Genomic DNA, 21,633 nt, shown 5'->3' with positions numbered 1-21,633 from the left:
AGATTTGGTTACAAGGTAACTCCCCACAACCACCACTTCTCTGGTCAAAAGAATGGCACATCAAAGCATGAACAGATAGCTTAACAAACCTAATTCACTGAAAGCAGTAACTCAAAAGAAGGCAACTGGGCTAAGTGTGCACTACTTAATGAACTCATTATCTTGGCAAATCTTCAAAAGTTTCCGAGAAAATATTTAGATATTTTTCAAAAGTCTTAATAGCCAGTACTTTCATCCCTTATATAATAGGAAATAAAAAATAAGGTTGAACAAAAAATAATTTTTGCAAAGCTCTACCCAAAATGCGTGTGGCTTGCTGGCCAAAGAAGTTTGGAGAGTCCCTTCCCCACCTCATGTTCCTGCATCCTTGCATTCCCACGGTTAGAAACGCCAGGCTGCCACCCAGTTCTCTTGGGGTGTTCTCAGGATAGAAAGCAAGCAGTCGTCGGTCCTCTCAAGAACTAGCAAGCTCTTGAACGTCACTTGAATTATTCAATTTAGCAGATTAATGTAAATTCTTTAATTGAAAATTTAATCTATCTCTGAATGATCCCATTGTCTTTTTCACTTGCATTTAGACTGTCACTCATCACCAGCTCATTGAAGACTTCAGCATTTACCATACATTTGCAATGTCCAGCCTTGCTATAGATTGTGTTTCAGGGGGCTAACACTGAAGATTTTCCATGCTGGGCTGCTCACTGAAAGAGCTGCTTGTTAGCGCATTAGCCGTAACACCACTTTTAAGGAGTAGTTCTTTGACTAATGCAAGCAGCAATACTGCTCTCGATATCAGTTAATTAAGGACATTTTGCACCACCTAAGCATTCATCACCAAAACCTCTACATTATCAAGGGGCATCACAGGTGAAGCTTCTGGTATTGCTGCTGAGCTATTGCTACTGTCATGGTTTTAGGCAACCGGTTAAGTCAAATCTCCTCCACACTGTGATGAGGATGGTGGGCCTATGAAGGTAGAGGGCCCTTCTGTTTTTTAAATTATGCTTCCTCCAAAAAACATTCAATTCTGTTGATATGAATCTTCATCACAGTATGAACCCGGAAAGACCTACTGCCTGCTTCTGTCATCGCACAAAGTTGTGGTCTTCACTTTCCTAATGCACTGAAGATTGCTTGCATAAGGGCAAGGACAAACCATGTCCTGTTCATTCTGTCCCGAGGAGATGCAGTATAGATGAACATTAATCAATTTGTTTTGTATTTTGATCGCTAGTTGGTGTAAATATACCCAGTGACTATTTCTTAGATGCTTTAGGCAACTGACATAAATGTATTTCTTTACCAAATCAAGACCCTTTTGAGATTCTGTGGTGATTACTCACGCTGATTTAACGTTTACATTCTCATTTTGATGGTGAAAGCCATCTTGAAGAAAAGGTGTAGCATTTCATAGCACGTGCATGTAAAAAGGAATCTAGTCCTGGTCAGTTTGCTAATACTTCATAGAAGTTGTACGCTTGGGAAGTCCTTGGTAATTTGCACTCAGCACAAATGGGATGAACTGCCACGTGACAAACCAGCAACTCAACTTCAGCCCTGCTTTGAGCTTCTTACTACAAAACTAGAAGCACAGATGTCAGTCTATTAAGTTGAATAGGTCAGTCTGTTTTCAAGTGGTGTTGCTGCTGAAGAGACAAAAATGTCTCCTTTTAGTTTATGTATATAGGCTCAACTCAGTCTCCTCTACACTCTTCCTAGAACAACAGGACAGGCTTCCCCCACACACCCCAATTGCCCTGTATTGCTGTCTAAACTTACACAGAACTGTAAAACTGATACAAGATGGGAAAAGGAGCTGGATTCCATCGTGAACAACTTGCAGGCATGGCCCAAAATTCCCAATTAGAAAATGACTACAAATGACAGGTGGACCAAAGCGTGAAATAGTCCATCCTGTTTTTGTATTTTTGCAAGTACAGTATCTAACTGTTCCACTTTTAATTTGTTCAGATTAAGGCAAATCAAATTCAATGCATGTGTAAACAAGAAAATCTATGTATGAAACTATGCAGCGATTTTTTCTTCTAGCTCTACAGGTATTTCAGAGCCCTACTACTCTTCTTTCCTGATTCAACTATATTAAATAAGATGTACAGTCAATTCTGGAGCTGGAAAAATGAGGTCTGTAGGCAGGATTTCTTTCAGTGTCCAGGCACGTACTATCATGACAGCCTGTCTCCATTAGTATTATTATTATTTCTGTTACTGTCCGATACAGGTATCTCAGTCCTCATCCTAAATTGATGATAGTTAAGCATGCAGTAGCATGTAAGGAGAATACCACATTTCATGATCCGGTTAGGTGTATTTCTAGTTACAAACAAAGTAATGGGACCAATTCAATTTTCACAGACTGCTTAAATCTTGACCATGAAGTGTTTTAGATACTAGTGATACAGTGCAGCAGGAACCATTTCCACGTGTTAAATCTAAGCAAGTCTGATGATAAACTGTCACACCATTGCCTCCAGTGAGAACACAAATACTTTGTGCAGTCCAATAGATGTCTGAAATTATTTGCAGGCACGTGTGTTATTTGGAATACACTTGACTACGTGTGCAAAGTAAGCAGTTAGGTGAAGGTTCGTTAAAGACTGGGACCTAGAAGATCACCAATAGTGATAAATATGCAGTTGACTCTAAATTTGCTCTTGTCCTCAGTCTGCCCAACACTAAAAGGATGAACTGGTTCTGCAAACTGAGCTCTTTTGGAAAGTAATATTAGGCAAGCCCAGGAGGAAAAAAAAAAAAAAAGATAGTGAACTCAATAAAGGAACTCTCCTTTTTTGGTGGGCTTCAAGATTACCACCTACAGCATTAAGTCAGCAAAGACATCTCGTGTAAGAAATAAGGTCTTCTGGAAACACAGAACTCTCACTGTTCTTAAACGATATTTCTTGTTACACTGCTAAGTATCATACTACATCAGATAGATATACTGCAAACACTCTTAGTTCTAAAGGGAAAAATATGGAACATCAGACAATTGATAGTAATTTCAGCTAAGGTGCAGGCAGATTACCACCTTGAACTGACAGTCTCTGAAATACAGGGAAGCATTTAAGCTACTGAGAAGCCAAGAAATAAGCAGCCATATAAGAGAAAATTCAAACTGCAACCAAAACTGGGTGGACGCGTGAGAGTTGGTATTTAAAGTTTATTGAATATGTCACAGTGTATACTTTGGACCTCAAATACAAGAAATTGGGTGGTGTTGTCTCCTGTTAAATGAACTCTTTTACTCCCTTTTCCAGCAACAACCTTTCAGAAACATGAAATCTGTATCATTACATCTTTTCTGATGCTTCTGTTCGCTTTACACCCTCAAAGGCTGAGTTACTTTTCACACAGCTCCACTGCCATGGCCCAGAGAGGACAGCCCTGGAGCCGTCCCTGCAGAACAAGGTTGGGCAGCTGCTGAAGTCCCAACCTAGGCACCCCATTTCTCTGGGACAGCCAGGACCCCGCTTTGTGTTTCAGTGTGAATCAGAGGTCCAAGGCAGGCAGGTCCCCATGTATATAAATGCAGCCCGATAAGTATCTTGCTCTTTTCCCATCATTGTTAATTACCAAGTTATTTGTGTGTAAACAGAAGCTTTTGATTTCCTAATCAGCCTCCTGCCCGATTCATTCAGAGATGTCACACACCAGAGTTTGACAGCACAATTAGTCACCATGGAAGCTATTGTGATGTCACAAACACTGAATTGTGGCATCATTGAATGAATCTGGCAGGAGAAGGATGTTGGTTACAAAGGAGAAGGCTTCTGTTTACACAATACCTTGGTAATCAGCAACGATGGGAAAGAGAATATAGAAAAAGAAAGCCTGGTAGTTTAATGAGCATTGATAAAACTGAAAATTTGTAAAGGTTATTAGCAGCACACATGTGGCATATTAAGCTACAGAGATAAAGATTCTGTAATTTATACCTTAATTCTTCACCTCATCCTATGTCCTCAGAACTGAAAGTATATCACAGACGTATATAGACGAGTGTTTCATCTTAATTTTTTCACGTATTTCTACATTAAGAGAGATACTAAATAAAACCATTAAATAATCAGAACATCCTATAATTTGGTTTTGTTTGGGTTTTTTTGTTTGTTTGTTTTTGGGTTTTTTTTGAGTGCTACTCTGTAGAGCAGCCAATTGATCTGTGTTTAACAGTATCGGTTTAGGGCATTACATCTCCAGCAAACTGTTGCCTTTTTTATTTGTAAGGGTTCTGAATTACATTTTTCGACATAAAAACCCTCTGTGAGCTACAGAGAGCATTCACAGTTCCAGTGCCGGTGATCGCAGCTTATGATTTGTCTTTCTCTATTTTCGAGAAAAAATTCCCCGTGAAGTGTATTGACTAATACTCCAAACGCTACACTTTCTAAAGCGTTATTGTATGCTACATAGAATTACAGATAGCGTATCTGAGCGATATGCAGTCGCAAGCTGCACAGCAGAGTCCTGCAACTAATTAGTGCCACAAAATAACAGGAAAAGCAAGACTGAATAACATGAGATTCTTTCAGGTACTGTAATTAAACCAATGCACAGTGTTATTTAATTCCCCACAGTTCTTCCTCTTGCTGCCTTCTTGAAACTGTAACCATGACACCTTAATTTCAATCAGACTGAGGAGCTGCTGCCTGGAGAGCAGATGCCACCGCTGGTCCAGAAATTGCCCATGGATTTGGGGGTTGGTGCCACCATTTTTCCTCCCTGCCTGAAGTCAAGTTTAGGCACCCCCCTCCCCCGCCTCAGCATGTCTAGCTTTCATAAGCGCTACTGTAGGTATGCAAAGCTGAGTCTGTTCACCCAGGTCTCCCAGCTGGTGATGAGCTGAGCTCTTTCACAGGACCGGTACTCGAAGGATCAAGCTTAATTTGCCTAAGCTGTTTATTTGCAATAGCTTCAGACACAGCAAGGTAGCAACAGAGCGCTAGCGGGAAGATGAGACAATTATTTTTCTTTTTCATAATAAAAAAAACAGGATGGGAAATAAGAAAAGGACTTAAAATGGCTTGAACGCTTAACACATCAAACTGTAATACACAAAAAGCACGTATGTGACTTCAGCTAATTGTACAAACAAAAGCAGTAGAAAGAAAACGTTCTGGCTGGAAGCACATTAATACGAATCACACATATTTTATGTTCCCAGGTAACCATGCCACCCCTTTGACCGCTCCCTACCTAATCCTAGGTGAGGGTGATGCTCCACTAGAGTCCAGCTGTTATCATCCACACAATGACTTTTGTAAACCAGCAGCTGACAGAGGTCCCTGGCTGTCATGTCTGCTAGAATCTCGACCACTTTGCTTGTTCCATCTTCACTAAAGACTTTTACATCCTGCAACATAAAGGGTACACTTACAGATCAGCAGCTCTGGACATAGGCAAACCACACAGCTATCGTAGAAAAGCATCCTCTTGGCGTGAGGGTTCCAAGCACCTTGGCAGCCAGGACAAATGACATGGATGATTCACTTGATAACACTTGCCCTCGATGCCCCCTTGCCCTGCTTCCCCTCCCCCCTCCCCAACACTTCCCTGCACTAAACAAAGATTCAGCAGGGTTCGTACGACCACATACACAGGAGAAGTGAGAGCAGGTTCGGAGTAAAGCTGTGTGAGGTAAGCAAACGTGAAACAGTATTGGGAGAGTACTCTGGCAACAGCGGGCAAGAGAAATTGCATCGTCAAACACACACGATTTTCTTCGCGATCCCCTCGGGAGGCCTCCGGACACTTACAGCGGAGCAGGCCAAGACCCCGAAGATTAAAAATGGCTCTCTCGCTCCCCTCTAACTTTTGATTGTTTCGCTCGGGGAAGTCCCACTTGCAGCTCCCCGGCGGATAAATTAAGCTCGCACGGTCCACGCACCTCCCTCCCTGCCCCGACTTCTCTTTTCATCCCAGCTTGAAAGTAGCTCGAAACCCAGTGTGCATCCGCTGCACATCCTAAATATTAACGGAGATGAAAGAACAAGTCAGGAACCTTCTCCCCACCTCCTGAATGATACAGACGCTTTCCTCTTTGCATTGTTCTGCTCAAGCGAGCGACACTTGCCGCAAAATTATTTCTCTGGGCGAACGCGCAGGTCCGAGACGTAAATCAACTCCGCGTTCAAAACGCTCCGCATCCTCGCCAAGAGCAAGCGAACCTAACAAAAACCTGGAGGGTAATTCGATGGGGTGTGCGAGGGTAGAAATCTTACCTCAACGGCACGTAAAAGGCAGCAGTCGGAAGAACAAGATGGCATTTTAAATAGAGATTGCCTCTTGAGAGAGAGTTTGTGCTCTGCCTCCGCCGGCCCTTCGCAGCCTGCGGCCGGGTGTCCCGGGTGCCGGCGGTGTCGGCAGACGGCCGTGCCCTACCTGTCACGTAGCCCCGGCTATGGGGACTGTTTCTGGGGAGGGAAACAACTCTGCCAGAGCTCCACTCAAAGGGTTACACGCAATCTTTGCGGTAGTGAATCAAACCACACCGTGTAGACCAATCCTAGCCCTCCCTCCGACTGATGTAATCATTTCCCACACACTATCAGACTTCCAAATTATTCCCGCCCCCCACCCCCCTCAAAAAAAAAAAGAAATTACAAAGGAAATTTGTTTTTTTGTGACCACCCACGGGCGTTCCAGCCCCCCCCCCCGGCAGCCCCCCAAGTTCAAAGGCGGGGGGGCCGGGGGGGGGGGCGAAACCCCGGCGACGGAGGCACGCGTGCTGCCCGAGCGCCGGCGCCGCGCCTGCCTGCCCGCAGCCCGGCCTGGCAGCGGCTGATGTCATCTGCCTGCAACTCGGGCACTTGAACTTCTCCTCCCGCCACTGCCCGCCGGGCTGGGCTCGCCCCGGCCCCGCTGCCGGCCCAGGATGGCCGCTGCGGGCCCGGGGGCGAGGCGGCGGCCCCGCACACGTTCCGGCCCAGCGAGCGAGGAGTTAACGCCTCATCGAGCCCCAGCGGCTCCAGCCCGCGCGTTGGGGAAGCGGCTGCATCTGACAGCAGGAACGAGCCGGCTCTTCCCGAGCGGGCTCCGGAGGAGGGGCGGGCAGCGGAGGGGGAGCCCCGGCTGCCTCCGCCCGGGGACGGCGTGCGTGCGTGCGGAGCGACGGCCCCGCCAACGCCTCACCCAGCCAGAGGCACCCTCGCACCCACACACGGGCATGTGGGGATGGGGGGAGAAGGGGGAGCTGCCTCCGGTGGTTTTTTTTGTCCCGCGGGCAAGTCTATTTTCTGTAACGAGCACCCGTTTTACCGCCCCGCCCCCGCGGGATGGGGGGACTCGAGTGAGCGCCCCAGAAGGGGGGTACCCTGCCGAAATTACACCGGCTCGCAACAGGGGAGGGCAGCTCTCGCCTTCCCCCTTCGGGGAGCAAGCACGCTGAAAAGCCAGCATTTAATGAGAGAGAAAGTTGCCGCTTTGTTGTTTTTGGGGGGGGGGGTGGGTGGGGTGTTTTTTTTTTTCCGCAGGGAACTCATCCCCACTCGGAATTTTTTTTACTTTTTTTTTCCAATAGAGTGGAAAGGAGTGAGACAAGCGAAGAGCTGGTGCTGAAAGAATTCCTTTCTACTTTAAGCTTCCTCTGTGCGCATGACTCCACTTTCTGCACCGAAACTGAACTATTTCGGATGGAGTTCCTGGCTCAGGAACCAACCTGGTGACATCATTCATTCATTCATTCATTAGTCACTGAGAAGCACAGCCCTGCGCTCTCTGCCTCAGCCGTCACAGGGGAGCCTGTACCGGGCACATGCCGCAGGAATCGCCAACTTTTCGCACCCCCCGAAGCACAAAAAACCCCTCTTGTCCTTCCCTGCGGCGTCACTGGGAAGGAGGCAGCAACACAGGGCAGGCTGCACCCCATCCTTGCCCCTGCCAGGTCCCAGAAGCGAGGGAAAGCTGATCTGCCCAGGGTGCCTCTTGCGTCCCTGTGCGTGGAAAAGAGAGAGCGAGCCCCGCGAGAACCACCATGCTTTCCCCCGCTCCCGAGCGCAGAAAGACCCAATGGAGCATGGCCGCTGGAAAAAGGCTCCAGCTGTCCTCTATGCCCTTTCACGCCGCGCTCCCTCGGTGTGAAGCGGAGGGCTCAGGGGTGCGTGTCCCACCCTCCCGGCTCCTCGCCCAGAGTTTGAGCCGATGCCTGCTCATGCTCTGGTGTACCCCGGCACCTCGAGGCAGGTACTAAATACGCAGCAGCTGCTGTCTGGTCCACGGCTCTGCTGTAACGCCATGTCCCCCACTCCCGGGCGTCAGGGCTGGCAGGCAGCGCCCCGCTAGGCCCACGCCACAGCGACCGCGGGCGCTACGTTGCGGATGCGGGTGCACTGGTTCGCAGGGCTTGTCAGCGGCGGGGGTTTTTAACGATTCCTGTAAAAGTCCAGGGACTAGAGCGCAGCAGGCGGACGGCGTGAACGCAGAAATGAGCAAGTTAACTTCACTGGCTATTAATAGTGCTGTGTTTGCTATCAAGGACAGCGCAAGGCTGTGTATCACCACTGACATCACGGATATAAAAGACTGCATCAGGAGGGGATGTAATGGCCTGAGCTGAACCCTGCCCTAGAGACAGAAGTGAGACGAAACCCCAGCCATGCCTCTGCACAGACAGGAGTGCAACCTAAGAGGCTTATGCGAAAGGTAAGGGGATTTTATGGCCCCACACACTGCAGAGCATGACGTGTAACCACAAATTCAGAACCAGCTCGACGACAGAGCTTCTTCAGCTCAAACTTTCTGACAGTTTCCATGACAGAAGAGGCAGGTAACAGTCAATACTCCTGTATCACAGAGGGGACTTAATTTAGAGTCAATTGGACAAATCCAACCCTCTGCATTTCCTCTTTTTTTTTTCCGCCCTTCTTTTTTTCCAAGGAAGCACCTCCTACTTTCAGATGCTAAGGGCTCCCTATTCAAACTGCTTCCACCAGAGACACTGTTTCACTTGCAAAATTGATTTGGGGCTTATTATCTACATAGGAGAAAGAAGCAGAATTAATTCTGAATAAAATACTCCAATAATGAAAACACTTAGCCTGAAGATGCGTTCAGAAAGTTAGTCTGACATTTTGCCCTGCATCCCTCCGAGAAATGCAGTGAAATGCAATGGGAGACTGCCTGCAACAGTGATTTACAAAAGGCCCTAATTACGTCAGCAGCACAAGGCACCTTCTATTCAAAATTAAGGTTAAGAATGCTAAGCCAACCAGAGCACTATATTGGCTGAACATTCAGTGCTTTACAGTGCAAAGGAGCAGATAACAGACTGCACTTTTGTTCTGGGAAGAATTCTTCCCCCAAGCTTTATTTTCTTTTTTGAAAGACAGAAAGACGTAAAAATTAAAAATTTAAAAGAACATTAATATTCATCACTTCAGTGGTTTCATATAATGGGTTGTGTATCTTGAGTGCCCTCACGGCTGTTTCATCTTCCAGCCTCAGTTCCTCAACCTCACTGCAGTATTTTCTGTGCATCACGTAACGCAAACATTATTAGGAATGAGGACAAAAAAGAACCCCAGTCATGTCACGGTCACATTATCACTTTTCTATTTGTGCTATTTTTTAACTTTTTCTGCAAAAGAAAACTTACGACTGTATACAATTATCATAAAGCTCCATGCTTTTAAATGATGTTACACTGAAAATCGTCAGCATCAAACATCCAGATTTGCATTCTACAAGCGGAAATGAATCACGGTGTAATTTGTATCAGCTCAAACCAACCTTTGTTACCCCGGGATTATGACTTCAAACTAAGTATAAGGAGAGAGTACCCATTATCAGAAGGCCTTCTGACTGAAATCTAACAGGTAAGAGGTTTCAGTACACTACTTCTTCAAGAGTTTCCCGTTATAAGAGACGAAGATCAGAGACATCACAGAAAGCCATTAAAACACAGAGTCATTACCAAGAGCTGCACAAACTGAAAATCAGTACAACAAGTTTTGACTTCCATCCCCCGGTTTCACTCATCTGGATTGTTCAGATATGAGAACCGTACTGTCAGGGAGGTAAATAGAAAGAAAATGGAATTGAAATGCACATACCTTGTGCAAGCAGAAAGAGCAGTTTATTGCAGAAGGCACCTATGTACCAGGCAGGTACGCTGAAATTATACTTGCTGTTTTCACTGGAACCCTGTTTTGATAAGATGCGTGCTTCCAAAACCTTTCTCTACTCAAAGCTCGCAGGCTTACAAGAGCAGAGCCAGAATCACCAGAGGAATGGGGAAGCTTTCAGTTAGGATCGGTCACCTCAAAGCTGCTGAAGACTCAAGCTCTGCATGCAGGCTACCCTTGAACTGCTACTTGCCTAGCTGAAGAGGTAACAAAAAAGGGCAGGGTTTTCCTCCTGAAGTTGTAAACCTTTGGTAAAGAAAAGCTTCTAAGCATGCTCTGTGCACACCTGACAGGCACGCAACTCTGGTCAACCACATCTTCACACTGGAGCACCAGCCAGTCCCCCCCTTCCTTGCCCAGCAGCATTAAGGCAGCTTTGTAAGACACAACAATTTCAAGTGCTGCAATGAAATAAATATATAGGTCAACCCTTATGGATCTTTTTGCCTCCTCTGTTGCACAGCTCATGCAGGAAAAAAGCCCCTCAGACAATCCACAGCAGTAACAGCAAGGCATTGCAGATAGGACGGCTCATATAACAAGGCATCAGACCGTTGCCTTATAAAAGGTTCATAAAGGAAAACTTCCTTACAAAAGACAAACAACTGTGAGTTATTTGGTCATTGCTTTTTTCCCTACGTATAAACACAAAACCTCGGCATTTCCTAGGGTTAAGGTTCTCATAGCAACATTAACTCTCTCCTCTGGCAAGGAGATATAGAGAGAGAGATATATAGAGAGAGAGGTATATACTATATTTAGGTACACATCTGAAAGCCTATGAACAACAAAGGAGAACAACTGTTGTAAGATCAAGATCTTTTGACTTTCATATTCAGAACAGCAATCTTGAAAAAGAAATAAGGACTTAAGTTGGCCACGTTACAAAACCCCAATTCTGTCCCTCTATGCTGGCCTGTTGAATTTCAAACGCACTTCCAAGGGTCAGAGGAGTAATTTGATTTGAAAGGGAATCCCAGTATCATCAGATGTCCAGTGGTCATTGAACACCAATACTAAAGGCATGAACTCTGTGAGGGTCGTACCAGTGAGACAGGTTTTGGGAACCACAGCGGCATGGGCAGAGAAGGGCAGGGCAGGATTAGTGTCAGGTTCAAGTCAGCATCTGTATTTGGAGGGTTAGCGTTTCTGAACCCATCGTGCACGAACACCCAGGCCCACGTTCACCCCAGGTGATTTTAGAGAGTTAAATCCCTTCTGAAGCAAAGGGAGAGAGATGGGGTAACTTAAGATCTAAAGCACATGACAAAGGCATTTGTGTGTCTCTGCTAGCTGCAGAAGGAATCCAAGCTCCTGACTCTGGACTTCAGCTGGATGCCGTAAACTATATTGGCTGAATTCAGGCCGCAGTGACTAATGAAGCAAATATGTCTCTCTGCACTATTGGCATAATTACACACTGCAATTGTTGACATTTGAGCTTAAAAAAATAAGCAAAGTGTGTGATGTTGCATATACACAAGGCACATTTAAAGGAACATATACAACGAACACATTTGGGGTACTATTAAAGTTAAAAACCTGAGTATTGTAAAAACAAGCCAAAGCTTTTCCTCCTCTCATTCAAAACTACATAGGAAAATGGCTATTTGTTAAGGAGACACTAGATGAAGTCTATACTCATTATCTGTTCTATCTTCTCAAAACTCAAAGTACTAATGCCCTCTCTATAGGCTTAGGCTTGTATAGGAACTCCATCAAAGCTTCTTCAAAAATCTCGGCTATTTACATGCAAAGGTGTGAACTGCGCAACATACTTTTAAGAAAGGTCCATGCAGAGCACGTTTTCAAGACATAAGCACTGCCTGCACGAACAAAAGTTTTATTCCAACATGTGCTCACATACTTGGAGGCTGAAAGTTTGGAAACTGTAAGTTGCTACCCTATAATTTCCATATTTTACAAATAAATAGCAGAATGCCTTTTTAAGTGACACATGCCTACATACAGACAACACACCGATTTTGTGACAGTATCCCCAAAAGCTGTTTCAACTCTTTCCCACTTTGGTTTAATGCTCACATATTCAGATAAATCATTTGACCTGTTTGACATTTTCACACCTTCCTACTCGATTCCTTGTTTGCCTCTCATTTTTAGGTAAAAGAAAGGAGAAAAGGCTAATTTTCAATCCTTTTAGGAATAACAATAGGCCTTTCTGAATTTTTCTGAAGCTTCTGGGTATTTCCAGGATGCTGGAAGAGAGAAAGCTTGGGAAAGAGTTTGGCTAGGCTTTGACAGAGTACCAGTCCACACCAGTGGGAAGGCAGCCCAGCAGCAGTCAGCTCACCCAGTGCCCTGTCTGGGGGTCCAGACTCTTCCTGCAGTCACAGCACTGACAGCTTACATTTTCTTCTTTGCCTGTGTCCTCCCCCACCCAGCATTTGCCATTAGTTTTGATTAGAAGTCTGTAAATGAGCTCCCTTCTCTCCACACAGCTCCTCCCAACAGCAATTGCTTTTCATGCAAAAATTCTTTCTAGTTTCTAGATCCTTTATGTAAGGAAAAAAAAAAAGATAGTTACAGGCACTATTACACTCCTTTGATTATGTAATGAAAGACATTAAGTGGTGTTGCTGGCATTAACCTTTATCTTTCACATATTTTATTGTGCAATTTATCCCTAGATAGTTTGCAATACGCCTCAGCTGTGCTTACAGAATGCATTATTTATTGTCTGAATTTGCTCCAAGAGAAAGGTTTAGTAGAAAAGTTCTTGCAAACACAATTTAAGTTACTAATAACCCTAGAAAGGGTGATACAAAGAAAAACCATAATAATTTCTTCATTAAAATTCTTAAGTAACCAAACTAGTTACTCAGTATTTTAAATTGTTTTGCCTTTATAAATGACTCTGTAGAAAAGGAATTATTACCACATCTTCCTTGCTGCACAGACTTTCAACCACAAGAACCACATTAATTTGAAGCTTGGCAGACAGCGCAACAAGGCTCCAGGGAGCAGCTTCCCATAGTATTCATAAAGATAGTGCAGGTCCTGAAGACTTGGATGGCTCCTTCTTTCCCAGCAGAACACTGTGACAACTGCAGCTGGGGCACTTGCCACCTGAATGCCCCGGCCACCCTATGAGCCAGAAAGCCATTTCAGCATAGGGTCCGGTGGTGTACAATTGGCTGCTCACTCTGATTTACTGATATTGTCCAAGCACAACTTCTACATGGGTAGCCCACAATATTACCCTTCCCTTGCACGCTCTTCTGAGGGGAAAGGAGCAGAGAGGTTACAGAGCAGAAAACAGGAACACCATGAAGGGTTGTATATATAGTTAAGACTTGGCTCCAGCCCTCCACGTGCATGCGCTGGTCCAGCCATGCATTATTAGGAAAAGGATCAGAGACCACTTTCAAAGATGTCTTTGGAAATTGAGGATTAATATTTGAAAATACATGCATTTTTAATGCATAGGAAAATCTTCTGGGCAGTGACTGCCTCTTGTCTGATACAATGGGACCTTGGGATTTTGACCGTGGTTGATGTAACAACAGAAATAAAACAAAACAACAACGGCCCAACAATTGGGGATGATGCCAAAGAAGCTGTATTTGGAATGTCCAGACATGACAAAACAAACACATTATTTTAAGAACCTGTGGTTATGAAATTTGTCTTGAACAACTGCAATCCAATTTACCTAATCTGGTAGCAGAGGAATCTAAGCAAGCATAAGATGCACAGCTGGACAGAAATTACAAACTTAGAATGCCATACAGAGGAAGACAAAGATAGACCCTCTTCCTATTCCCGTTCCTCCCCGCCCCCACAAAGTAATCACAAGGAGTGAAAAAGCCAAGGATTTAAGGACTTGTGAGTTTGTTCCCTGGTGCTCACAAGCGCAGACTTCCTAAGGTTCTCTCTGCAGCCCTGAAGACTAAAATACATTACAAAAATTAATGAAAACAAGTTCTCAGCTGAGGCCCCAGCTCCTCGATCTGACAAGTCCTGCCAGAGTTTACCACAGCAGGATAAAAAGAGTTTTCACAACACATACAAAGGTGCACTAGATTAAACAGAATCAATTATCTGTCTTTCCAAGGGTCCTTTTATTTTCCTCCACATCCCAATGAACCAACACTGACATCCCAGACCAGGCAGTTACACCAAAGCCGCTGGGAGAGAGGGGGAAGATGGAAACTGAAACACCAAAACAAAAAATTAAACTTTTTAAGAAAAAATCCACGAACTTAATATGCATAGGCTGATCAGAGAAGAATCAAGTATGGTATATCACATGGGGATACAATACATGGCTACAACCAACCAAAGTGTGAAAATACGAAGAAGAGAGCAACTTAGGGCAGTGAAAAAGGTAATAGCTAATGGGAAAAAAGGCAAAAACTGGAGAAAGACTCCTAACGAAGTGTAACCTCCAGGCACTTGAGGAATTATGACCATTTAATGATGAGGACCTGGAGTATAAATACTCTATGAAACTCACAGCCTAATAGCCCCTATGTACTGAAAATCCCAAAAGCTCAAGCACACCTTGGAAATACAAATTTCCCGCACTCCGATAGCATCAGTTGAAAGCCACAATAGGGATGTTCTATTGAAAGCCCAACAGGGATGAGTTCATACGGCTCTGACAAGAAAAGTGGGGTGCTTTATAACGAGTGGGTGACAGGCTTAACTACAGCAGCATGGCAAAGCATCCCTAATGCCCAGCCGTCAGCTGCCTCCTCGCTGTACAGCATTCAGCAATATTGCTTAACTTCCTGTCTCCCAAGCTACCAGCTCTGGAAGCCGGCGATTCCAAGCAGCAAGTATCAGCTAATGGTTGCTGCCTGCAACGTTCAGGATGTTTTATGGGTCAGTTTGTCACACGCACACAATAAATGCTTTTAACAGAGTTGCTTGCATTGGGCAAGTATTTCTGCACAACTGTGTAAGGATCAATTGTATGGCCAGAATTAACCCCCTGCAGATCTTAGCCCAGGAAAAACAATGTCAATGGGAGAAGAGGGCTCACATTATCCTCTCCCCAAATTCTCATTTTCAGCAATTGCTTTAATGGGAAACTGCGCCATAACACTGCTCTGTTGTTTAATCCTTATTAGATTTAGACATCAGAGGAAAACAACGGTTTTTTCCTCCCAATTGATATATCAAAAGTTTCTGGAGCTGATGCAAAATCTGGGGTTATGTCATCATAACTAAGCTAGACATTCTCTCTTGAATGCAGCTAGCCCCAGGCAAATCTCACTCCCTTCCAATCTCCTAAATTATCCATTTTCAGTAGAAAAAAGTTAGAAAATTATTGGAGAAAACCCAACCATACAAGAGATTTGTCAGTATACAGTACCTAACTACCCGACCCCAAAACACCTAGTGTAGGAGATCCAAGTTACTAAGAAATTTTTCACATCTCTCACTGCTCTGCTGCACCCATCCATCCATGCATGCTACGGCAGGACCAACTCATGAGTTTTAACTCCACGGCAAATGCCTCTAACTTAGCCTCTAACTTATGTATTTCCGAGTTCCCTCTCCAGTACTTCCTCCAGACCATTTTGCATACCCCTTCCTCCTAGTAGGGGCATCACAAACAAAAAAACCAAACACAACCCCCCCCCCCAACCTAACCCTTTGCTTAGCTTACAGGGACAAATTCCCTGCTGCCATGGTTACCACTCCAACTTCTCTTGTGGAACTAGAAATAAAAAAACCCCAAAAAACAATAACCCAATTTCCCTGAGACCAGACAGCTATATAATGTTAGGTCTCCCTCCCCTCACTCATCATTGTTAGCCACTAAAAATCAGCTACATCTGGCACATTTAATTTGAACTAAATAAAATGTCACTAATTAAAAAGATATCGAACAAGCAATACACAACATTGTAGAAACAGAGAGCTTAGTATCTGAACACAGCCTATTAGGAACTGAAAGGATTCAACTAGTTTTTACCAAAAGCTGAGAAACAAAGGCAACTAAATGGTGCTCTATACAATCTTACTCACAACAATGTCCTCTAGAAGCTCTCCCCTATCGTCTAGGTGTACTGAGGTTTCCCTGCACCAATTCCTGGAGCAGCAGTGCCTCAAAAGCAAAGTACTTAGCTCATTATAGCTGGTATTATTCAGCTGGAAGTCTGCAGCCTTCTTTCTAAGTTTTAAAAAGAAGGTTATTTTGCTAAAGCTACAGTGAGTAAGATGTTCAGCAGACATGCACACAAGTTGCTTCAAAGGACCCATTGCCAGGCAGCTGTCTTTGAACAGTAACAGCCTCTCCTCTCTTTCTCTCCCCCGTTCTCCACACCATTTTCAGCATCCTAATTTGAAGTATCACACACCGTTCCATCCAACTAGCTCTGTTCTTCCTGTCTTGCAACTCATCTCCTTAGCCCATCCCTGAAGACTGACATGTCGGCTCTCTGCATCTCCCATTGCCGGACACACCACAGAGATGTGAGCGCTGCTTTGTATTGCTGACCAACACAGCTACCTGTTCGAAAGCAGCTCCTCTTACCTTGACATCAATACACTCTCCCTCATCATACTCCTGGATGAGGCTTTCACCTTTGTGGGTACATCATTGCCGGTATTCCACTGCCACTTTTCAAACAGATTTCAGTGCAAAGCTTCATTACATCATACAAATCTCATTTCACAGTCCTTAAATGTTATTCATCATCTTTTTTGCCAACTAGCAATCTTTCTTTCTAAAGCTGTACTGTCCCTTATGACTAGTTGAATGAACATGTGAGTGATTTCCTTTTTAGTGCCTCCAAGGCTGAGGATATCCCATGAGAAGAGATCATCTTCTAAGTGCTCTGGTCCAGGTTCTCAGCATTTATAAATCAGATGACTGGCTTCTATTTTTACCGATGTATGAAGTAGAACAGATATTTAGCTATACTTTGATTGCCATTGCTTAACTTCAGTAAATAAGATTCAAAGATTCAATACAGAAATCCCACCCTAAAGTAAATTTTAAAATTTTAACAGAATTCTTACAAGATATTTAAGTGGATTGTGTTGATAATACTGGCACACACAAGGCAAGTGAAAAAATTACTCTTAGAAACTCAGTAGTTATAAATGAATGAACAGTGAGCTTTATCCTCACCATTCCAAACTTAGTATTAAAGACATAACACAGAGATGATATATTTCAAAAGCATCATGCCTTCCACCTTTTTTTTTTTTTCATTATAAAAGTTTAAGAACAATCACAGGATCACAGAACAGCTGAGGCTGGAAAGGACCTCTGGAAGTCATCTGATCCACCCCCATTGCTCAAGCAGGGCCACCTAGAGCCCGTTGCACAGGACCATGTCCAAACACCTTTTGGGTATCTCCAAGGATGGAGATTTCACAAGCTCTCTGGGCAACCTGCGCCAGTACTTGATCACTCTCACAGTGAAAAAGTGTTTCCTGATGTTCAGAGGGAACCTTCTACGTTTCAGTCTGTACCTGTTGCCTCTGGTCCTGTCACTGGGCACCTCTGAAAACAGCCCATCTCCGTTCTCCTTGCACCCTCCCTTCAGGTATTTATACACATCAACAAGATTCCCCTCAGCCTTCTTCTCCCCAGCTCTCTCAGCCTTTACTTGTAGGAGAGATGCTCCAGACCTTTAATCATCTCTATGGCCCTTTGTTGGATGCTCTCCATTATGCCCATATACTGGGGAGCCTAGAAATGGACCCAGCACTCCAGGCGTGGCCTCACCAGTGCTGAATAAAGGGGAGGGATCACCTTCCTTGACATGCTGGCAATGCTTTGCCTAAGGCAGCCCAGGATACCATCAGCCTTCTATGTGGCAAGGGCACATTGCTGGCTTATATTCAACTTGGTGTCCACCAGGACCTCAGGTCTTTTTCTGCCAAGCTGCCTTCCAGCTGGGTGGCCCCCACATGTGCTGGTGCCTGGGGTTGTTCCTCCCCCAGTGCAGGACTTTGGACCTGCCCTTGTTGAATTTCATGAGGTTTCTGGCAGCCCACTTCTCTAGCCTGTAATCTCTTACACAAATAGTGCAGAGTTACATAAATACCACGATATTAACTAAAAGCATAGGAAAAAATCTAGTGAAGTTTGATCACAGTTTAGGAGACCTAAATGGGTCTTTTCCTAGGATCTTTCATCAGTGTTTTCCCAAGCCATGCTACAGTAGTTCAAAGTTCCCTTTAAGTTAAGTGTTTCAGCAACACTTGAAGTCCATTTGTCAAAGGCTGATGAACTTAACTGTGTAAGTCTAAATATAAGATAGTGTGCTAAAGCCAGTGTGACAATAAAAAATGCTTCCTGATATAGAACTAGATAACATAACGCTAGAGATCTGATGCCAAAGCTTGCATGAAAGAAAATGCTACTTCTTCATTCAGCATCTGCTTCAGATTATTTTACATGGAAGCCACTGCTGTTCCGAAGCTGTCAAGGCATAGTCAGCTTCCAATTAAGCCATCTTATCTTTGAAGTTAATTGGAAGCAAAGCTTTCTCCTCCCTACAGCCATCCCCGTAAAAGTAGGTAATCTGAGATAATTTCCAAATGTATTTACTCTGTGTTGTCCACATCTTGCGCAAATGCAATCCATGAGCCTTCTAATTGAAACGTTTATGCACCAATTTTCATGAGACTCCCATTAAACATTTACAGTAACTAGATGTATTAGAAAGACATTTATAATCAAATAGCTCACATACCTAGTTTCTTTGTTTAGCATACGCAAATTAATATGAAAAAGATCCCCAGAGGAAAAGACCAAATACTGGGCAAATCTTTTCTTTAGGACAGCAGACACTGCCTAGAAACCAGTTCTGCATGGTATTAAATGGGAAATCTTTCAACAGCGGCCTTACTACTGCAGCTGATCATGGAGAAATCAACCATTTGCATGACTCAGAAAGGCAATGACAAGGGAGTTGACTCTGTATTTTTATATATTATAGATAACACATAACAGTCATTACCTTCAAGCGTGCTCCCTCCTTCCCCTTTTCCCCCTCTCCCTAAATTATTGGCAATACGTTAACGAAATCCACCATGCAAAGACACTTGTAACTTTATTTCCATCATGGCATGAATGACTTTTTTTTTTTTTTTTTAGGATTTTGATGGCTCTGTATTTACATCATGGATCTTCTTTAAGAATTATGCTGAGAAAAATCTAGGTCATTGAAACCTTCTTAAACTGAACTACAGAGAAACTGAAAGAGAATGTAAAGGCACTGATGTCAAGTTTATTTTGCGCTTTCACAAGCTCATTTTTTTTCCAGATTGACTGGCAGAAGGTAGATCAACCTTTGAACATATTTCTTATTCTGAAGTTTCTATTTCCATGAGTGAGTTAATTCCATTCCCATTCAAAATAAAACATTTTTAAAAATGTTGTGTACTTGGCAAACAGACCCCGCTATATAAGAACAACTTTAAGAAGGCTAGGCTTAAAGGGCAAAAGTACAACTTAGATCAACATATAACAGAAGATATATAAACATCTCAGTTTAGGATCCTGGGCAACATAGTAATTTAATAGTTCCTTCTAGACAAAACTTTATAAATAAATATATATGAATGTAAACAGTGGTTTTCTTTTTTTTTTTTTCCTCCTAAACACTAGCTTGGTTTTGGCATGAGTCTGAATACTAAGATCTGCTGCCTTTAGACTATATGTTTATTGCAGTCTTCCACTTACATAAACTAGTAACATACATTCAAATTTCATTCTACAGATTTCAAATTACAACACCTACTACTTCTGTTCAACCAGGATGTAGAACTTCTTAGGTTAAATACATAGTTGCACATGTCAAAACTAATTTATTTTGAAGTTAAGTGTCCATTAAAAGCATATTGCATTAATAATTATAATTTGCAATAAAATAATTATTAGCTATTAATAATTATCACTGCATTTCTAACTCTGTGTCCAACACAAATCTGCTCATTTCAGCAAATGTCACACTATCACTCTATTCATTCACGCAGAGACGATTCTACACATGTGAAAAACTTTATTCCCTTTTCCAGCTTCAGAACGTTGTGTCTTTGGATGGTGGTTCAGCATAACCACCGTAAGGTTTCTTACTGGAGAAACATCTATCCTGCCTTTTGTACAATGTAGAAAAGTGTCACAACATTTGCTTCTTCCATAACTCCCGCATCCTGTTGAACAAGATTACACATGGCAAGAGTAAAAATTTTTGGCTAGCTGCAGGGTATTAACAAAAAATACTCCGTACTGAAACTATTTTCAGTTCAACTGTTACTCATACACCCTTCAGCATAACAGACACTGATCAGACCTGAAGAGTAACTTGAAAGAAGTAAGTGGTTTTGTGGATGTGTTGCCAGAGTTCTGCAGGTTCTTCTTTCAGTGCACCCAGCTGTACCAAAAACAACCCAAGTTTGCTTGGCTCACAACAACTAAGGCTTTGCCAGCCTATACACTCTATGAATGTCACTTTTTAAAATGTAACAAAATAGCTAGAGCATGGCTATACCATGAAAACTGTGTTTAAAGAGTAAGTGAAAAGGTTCATCCTGTTCTAGATGTCATATAACTTATTTCTCCGTGTCAAGCGTTAACAGCTTAACCTTCTTTCTAAAGGCTGCCATTTTCCATGTGTACAGACTGGATTAGATAAATTACCAGGTAGCTTCATTCTGGGGTTCAACATGGAAACCACCGGACATGACAAATTCAGCTTTTCTACCTAAAGTATCACAGAGGCATCCTAATGACTTTGACAGTCCACTGCAAAGATAATTACTTTGGGCTATTAACCCTCCCTCCTCCATCATAAACCAGCTTACGTTTGTTGCATTCGGTTTTCTACTCAAAAGAAGAGCTGAGGGTATCCTTCCCTAGCACAAAATCAGCAGGGAAATCAGAAGTCATTTACTTTCCAAAACGGTGGTCCAATCCCACAACTTTCTACCTTATGCTACTGCTCTCCCCTGTGGGCTTACTGGCTCTCGATGAGGAGCCTTTTTTTTCCTCCCCCTTCACACAGATTTCCCTTTCTTCCTCAAAAAAATTTTTTTTCCACAAGAATTGCCATCACTATTGTGTACCAAGCGCTGATGGCTGAAAGTATCTGTCCGTGAAAATTTGTATTCCTTCCCCAAATCTTAATATATGTACACCTATTGAAAATTGCTACATCAGATGCCTGACCTGAACTTAACTGCATACTGAAGTTAAAACACTAAGGAGATATGTGGAAGAGCACTGACTGATTTGCATAACAAGAATGTGGTTAGAAACGCATTTTTTTTTCCACAGGCCCTTAACAGATGATGGCAAAAATCAGCCCTGCAGCTGCCAGCATCTCCCCAGATACACAAACTCTGCTGTTTCTGCCGGGGGGAGTGACTGATAAGGAGGTTGGCAATTCAGGCAAATGGTTAACAAAGATCTCCCACTTGGAAACCAGGCCAGATTTGGTTCTAATAAAACAGTTAGGCAACTTAGGGGAAGGAAAGGATATTCTCCATGATGTGTCACTGC

At 43.4% G+C, this 21,633-nt stretch overlaps 1 protein-coding gene across 2 annotated transcripts in view; it reads right to left on the bottom strand.

The window, feature by feature from the left end:
* Positions 1 to 21,633, bottom strand: part of GRB10 (growth factor receptor bound protein 10) — a gene marked incomplete at its 3' end in the record, with an annotated part of 110,190 nt that overhangs the window by 18,465 nt on the left and 70,092 nt on the right. For both annotated transcript variants that reach the window (XM_082015274.1, XM_082015275.1), the window contains one exon: positions 5,215 to 5,371. In XM_082015274.1, the coding sequence (XP_081871400.1) occupies positions 5,215 to 5,371 (157 nt within the window). The remainder of the gene's footprint in view (positions 1 to 5,214; positions 5,372 to 21,633) is intronic.

This window comes from Phaethon aethereus (genome assembly GCF_964289735.1).
Source record: "Phaethon aethereus genome assembly, chromosome: 2".
Classification (NCBI taxonomy): Eukaryota; Metazoa; Chordata; class Aves; order Phaethontiformes; family Phaethontidae; genus Phaethon; species Phaethon aethereus.
This window is presented reverse-complemented; position numbering and strand designations above follow the sequence as displayed.